The sequence below is a fragment of the Hylaeus volcanicus genome, unplaced genomic scaffold, assembly GCF_026283585.1.
Source record: "Hylaeus volcanicus isolate JK05 unplaced genomic scaffold, UHH_iyHylVolc1.0_haploid 11767, whole genome shotgun sequence".
NCBI classification, from domain to species: domain Eukaryota; kingdom Metazoa; phylum Arthropoda; class Insecta; order Hymenoptera; family Colletidae; genus Hylaeus; species Hylaeus volcanicus.
In genome coordinates this window covers 1-5,660 of record NW_026532810.1, presented here as the reverse complement: position 1 = coordinate 5,660, position 5,660 = coordinate 1, and the positions used below count along the sequence as shown (strand labels likewise).

At 40.0% G+C, this 5,660-nt stretch overlaps 1 protein-coding gene across 1 annotated transcript; it reads right to left on the bottom strand.

The window, feature by feature from the left end:
- Positions 1-206: 206 nt before the first annotated feature.
- LOC128882439 (uncharacterized) lies at positions 207-4,110 on the bottom strand. Its single transcript, XM_054134038.1, has 2 exons — positions 2,835-4,110; positions 207-2,758 (listed from the first exon to the last, which is right to left on the bottom strand). Exon 2 carries the CDS (start codon positions 1,491-1,493, stop codon positions 330-332), a length of 1,164 nt encoding a protein of 387 aa, XP_053990013.1. The 5' UTR covers positions 1,494-2,758; positions 2,835-4,110; the 3' UTR covers positions 207-329.
- Positions 4,111-5,660: the final 1,550 nt, after the last annotated feature.

Sequence of the window (5,660 nt, the reverse complement as noted above, 5' to 3'; positions counted from 1 at the left end):
GGATTCTACGAACACGAGTTGCAACGCGTTGCCGACGCTGATGTATACCTTGTGGAAAAAGTGTTACGTCGGAAAGGGAATAAGGTGTACGTGAAATGGTTACGATTGAATAGTGCACACAATTCATGGATAAATAAAGATAATGTATTGTAAAACATTAACATTTTTCTAAATTAAATATTCAGTTTTATACATATACTAGCATTATTAGTTACATTACAGTGTTTTTGTTTATTTACAACTAAATATATATATCTATTAAAATCGAGGTGAAAATGATTTACAAAATACATATACTGATATATCTAAAGCGGTATTTTATAATGACCTCACGGCAATGTATCCGTTGAGTCGGGTACAATATACCGCTTATCGTCGTACAGACTCAGAGCGATTTTTGATTCCGCCATTGTGTATACTTTGTGCAATTTTGATCTTATACATGTCTGATTACGAATCATTTCAATTTTGTTTCGTAGGCACTGCGTATAGTCGTCGAAATTTATCATCCTGGAAACAACGCTACTTTTTACACCTTTCGCCTTTTTCGTATCTTTTTCACCATCTACACGCAGCGCATACATTTTCGCTCTGAGTCCAACAAATTCTATCATTGTGGCCCCATTGATTTCGTCTTTCATCAAACCGGGGACTTTTTTGTTTACAAGCGGTATATCGTAAACGTTCCCTACCGGATAATCACTTGTATCAAATTGATTAATATCATGTTTTATAGTATCATAAATATTCTCACATTCGATGTGGTAAATTAAACTATCCATATCGGTATACATAACTTTAAATTTATCGCCATGTGTGGGTAACATGTAATCGTGATGGAATTCATACAAACAAATCTTAGATATATCCAGTATACACATAACCACATAGATTGGTTTGTTGAACTTCACCGCAAGCTTTCGCTGTTCGATGGCAACTAAGTTTTCCGAAAACACGCTACGCCTGTGGAAATTTGGTTTGGAAATAAGGGCTTCCGCTCCGTATCTCCCTTCCCATTTTGTTACTAATTTTACATCGACGTGATTGCGCACATTTTCCATAGTTTTGCCAAATATCGCATTGTTCATCAATTTATACAAATTCTTTTCAAAATCGTTTGTAGCGAGAGTTCTAAACTTTGTATTTAATTCGATGTAATCGTGGAGCCACGGTGATTGTGCGAATTGGAGGACGCGGTGTACCTTTGTAATACGAATACCATGTCGCGTGAATTCCTGCAGGTTACGATAGTGGATAACGTAACGCTGCTTATCGTATAGAGTTGCAAGCAGCTTGTCCTCTCTTTTGCCAGGTGGTTTGGCACATGTGGGACAGAACGGCAGGTCCGCGTGAATGTCGTGCAAGCGTTGCTGATATTCTAGATCAACCTCTAGAATATAACCCGTGGGCGAATCGGCAGCAATCGAAGACACGTCAAAGTTTGCAACGTTGTCGAACCATCGAAATTCTGCATATGGCAATGGTTGACACATTACTCACCCATACAGATTATTCACATCAAAGTACATCAAGTACGACGATGCTTTCGATGGATCGTACGACTGCATGTACTTATTATTGGGTTTCGCGTATCTACCTAAACATTGACTTAATCCGCCGCGTATACCGCGTTCGATAAACAGGACCATGTCGATATCTGTTAGTAATTCGAAATTAACTTTTGCATGCTTCAGCATGGCATCCCACGTAAAACCGGGCAGAGTGTAATAATACGCGGGATCGAGTCCGTAACTTTTATACAGCTTTCACGAAAATTTTCAAAAATATCGGCCAACAGCAAGACATCAGTTTTCAAATCCAAATCGCTATAATCGCCCAGCGTTTGAATGGAAAACAGTGTTCACACGTTCTCGCTCTCCGATACTGTATCACCCGTCAAGGAACTGTAAAATGATTCGCGCGATGGCAAACATGATTGTTCCAACTTTTCGGCACAGTCAATGTACTCGTACGGAAGAACACCCTTTCGCGTCAATAATTCGAAATCTTCGGTAGACAAATTTTGAAACTCGGTTCGTAAAATTCGTAATTTGCTTTTATCTAAGAAAGACGCTAATTTATCGAGACTGGTACTCAAGAATTTGTATGAATCGATGAATCTCAATTTTATACAATTTCGCGACAGTCCATTTGGATCTTTGACACTTTTTGTGAACGAGGTGTATTTTTCTTTTGTTATCGGCAATACACTGACGGCACCCTCGAAAGCTATAGCTTTCTTCGAGAATAAAATGCGAATCGTAACCGGGCAAATTATGAAAAACTATGGGAATGCAAAAAGAGTTTTTATAATTTAGATTACAATTGGAGTGCGCGGGACCTCTGTACCGACCGGTTAGATGGCAATGATCGCGCACCCTCGTATCGTTTTCTCCAAACGGTTTTTCGAAAATGTGACAATGTGTCGTGTTGCGAAATGTCTCCTGCTGTTCGCTCGTTAAATCATCCATTTGTATGTTATTTGATAAAATTGATTTAACAAAATGTGCCAAATTACTAAATACTAAATACTCTATGATGCTGATACGTGTATCTTGGCGCTCCTCGAGCAGTTTTCTCTAGTATGCACTCAAGGTCGGCGTACACCACAAATGGAAGTCGCTCTTTCCGGATGTAGTTGTTGAAGCTGAGCCACTTGCTGTCATCATCTGGTAATACGATTGCGCAATCATTCATCTTTTCGCAATCTACGGTGTGAGCTTCCAGCTGCTCACTGGAACTAAAGTAGTGCAGGCATCTGCAATAAAAAAAAGACATAAATTTTTTTTTTCAAACATAGCATATTTAAAAAGAAAAGGAATTATAATACATACCTAGCGCAAAAGTATTTTCGATGATTATTTTTACTCAATTGTGAGCTCACGAGGTGCGATAAGTTTTTGATCCACGCGAAATGCCCCACGCCGTTTGCTCCTTCTAAATACAGCAAATTGACGTGTCTCTCCATCTTCTGTGTGGTGAGCCGTATCGACAGAACCTTCTTCTCTTCAGTGGTGTAGATGTTGATGGAGATGTTGTTGACGTGTTCAAACTTTTTAATTTGGTTCTATGTCATTGGAAATTCGATATCCTGGATATTCAACACTGTTGAGTAATGAGGATATGCCGATGCCCGATATACGTGACTTTCGGCTGGATGCAGAGCAGCCACCACTGACCACGCGAAACATGCATTGTCGTTCGAGCATACGTTGATTACAGCTCTCTTTAGTTGTATTTCTCCTGGTAATTGTATGGTACATCCTGCATGCAACGGTATATATTTATTCACGTTAACAATTAAATTGAGTATACGCGACAGCGCCCATCCGCTATCCCGTTCTTGAAATTCTTCCAGCGATGCTAGGGTGGGTTCGACGACGCATTGCTCGTACCACTCTTCGAGATTGATCTCGCCAAAGATATCACAGTTTTTTGTGCTGATAGTCTTGTTCGAGCGTTTATCACCCGCTACAAACTCTCCATTAAACGCAGTATTCACTTTTAGTGTCTTATGTTTCACCAATGCACCCTATATATGCTTGAGCACAACGTCTCTCGCATCCTGAAGAAAGTTACGCGGTTCGATATAGTGCGAATTCAAAACAGCGCCGGTTAATACGCGGCTATCGAACGCAGTGTCTATTTCACGCCACAAGAGTCCAGTGGTTGAATGGCCGGCACCTTCGTACACGAAACGTCTGCGCAACGAATACTTTAGACTATCGAGACGCGCGATACGAGCGATCAAAGATTGTTGAACACCGATCGATAATCGAGGGCGTTTTGCTCGACTATGTTCTTCCAGCGACTGGAGGCACTCGTTGCATCGTTCTTCTCATGCGAGGTATTCTTCTTACGAAGTCAATCGATCGGCCTAGTCCCACAATCGACTTTCCATTTCCAAGAGTTCGTCCATGATTGCACTCATTTCTTCGCTGGCGGCCACTACAGAACGGTTTGAATCCAGTTCAATCTGTAGCACAATTTTTATAGTCTAGGTCACGTGATTTTGTCACGTGATTTTGTCACATGATATGCTCCTACTATGATGTCACTGCCTGCAGATTTTCATAATCCCCTCATATTCCGTATCGCTGTTTTCCAATGTTTTCCTGAGAACGTATATATATATATATATATATTTTTTTGGGGGGGAATTACACCACTGATGTATCAATTCATTAGAACGACTCCGCGATGATGAGGGTCTTATTACGTATAAAAAAAATTAGATCACGCTAAAGATGTGTATGCTAAAAATAAACGTGGATAAGAAAGTGAAATGTGTGTGGGAGGGGAGAGTTGCTGTTTCAGCATTTTTTTTTTGCCCATCTAACAAAGAGTGGGGGGTGTTATATAAAAATGTCTAATCGCGGTTTTTCAATCATTGTTCGCAACATCGTTCTATCGCCTCGTATCAAAACATCAGCGATGTGGTCCAATACTGAAATCGCTCGAGCAACGCGAGAGAATCTTCCGAACAAGGAGTTCAACCAACCATTAACAAAGAAATCGCGCACACAGTAAGTTCTTTGACAACATATTGCAAAATATGCAGTCAAAATTCAATATCCTTTATTATTTTTTGTTTCTCTTGTCAGTGATAGCGATAATGTTCATTCGGAACGTAGACTAACACGCGTGGTGCGTATACTGGGGAGGAGATATCCCCTGACGGATACATTCTACAAGTATCTCGACATCGGGGTTCGAATCGGTGGTTCCTGCGACGTAGAGCTGGCTATAGGAGACTCTCGTGGAAACGAAATTAAATTTTCTGTGGATACGTGGAAAGATCTCCTACGAAAGAAGCATAACATTCTGCAGATTTTTGCTGATACACCAGGAACCTCGAGCGAGCCGATAAACATTAATGATGTAACAGTTAAATTCCGACAACTAAACGACGTAAAACTCGCAAAACTCTCAACTTCTATCGTCTCTATGTTCATGAGTGAAAAACCCGTACAAAAGTTGTTTGCTTTCGAATATTGTATCGATCACATGTACAGTTGGCTGTCTGAAAACTTGTACCTCGTAGAATCTAAGAACAAGTTTATAGAAATAATACAAAATGCTGAAACTAAGGATTATTCAAAGGCAATTGTTGAACATGAAAATTTTGAGCGTCATTCATTGATTGACTCTGAATTGTTAGCATTAGGTTTAGATGTAATGGTGGAATACAGTTATCAATAAAAAAGAAATAGCTTGGATATATGTGTCTTTCTTTCTAGCACATTTCCTCCCATATCATATTCTCATCCGGTGTAATGTTTCCCTCGCACGTTCTCTAGTATTCTCATCATCAAAAGAATGATGTCACCTCTACCGTTTCTTTAATATCTAGTCCTTGAAGAAGTGTAATAAAAGATTTGCTGCCGGATTGTAATGTGCAAACTTTGCGTTTTTGGATCTTCTGCTCGAGGCCATCGTCGCGAGACGTTCCTACCGATGGCTGCGTCAAAGATTGTAATGTAATATTATATCTTGTGTTACGTATACAGAAACTCTCCGTTTTTAGAAGCTCGCGTTTATTAATCTTATTTTATCTACCCTTCTGGAATTTGGAGCTCGGTCTCACGGGAGTGCATCCTGCAGCTGCATCCACTTTATATCATCTTTGACTCGCGTTGCGTGGGATAGTTTCTAATCTA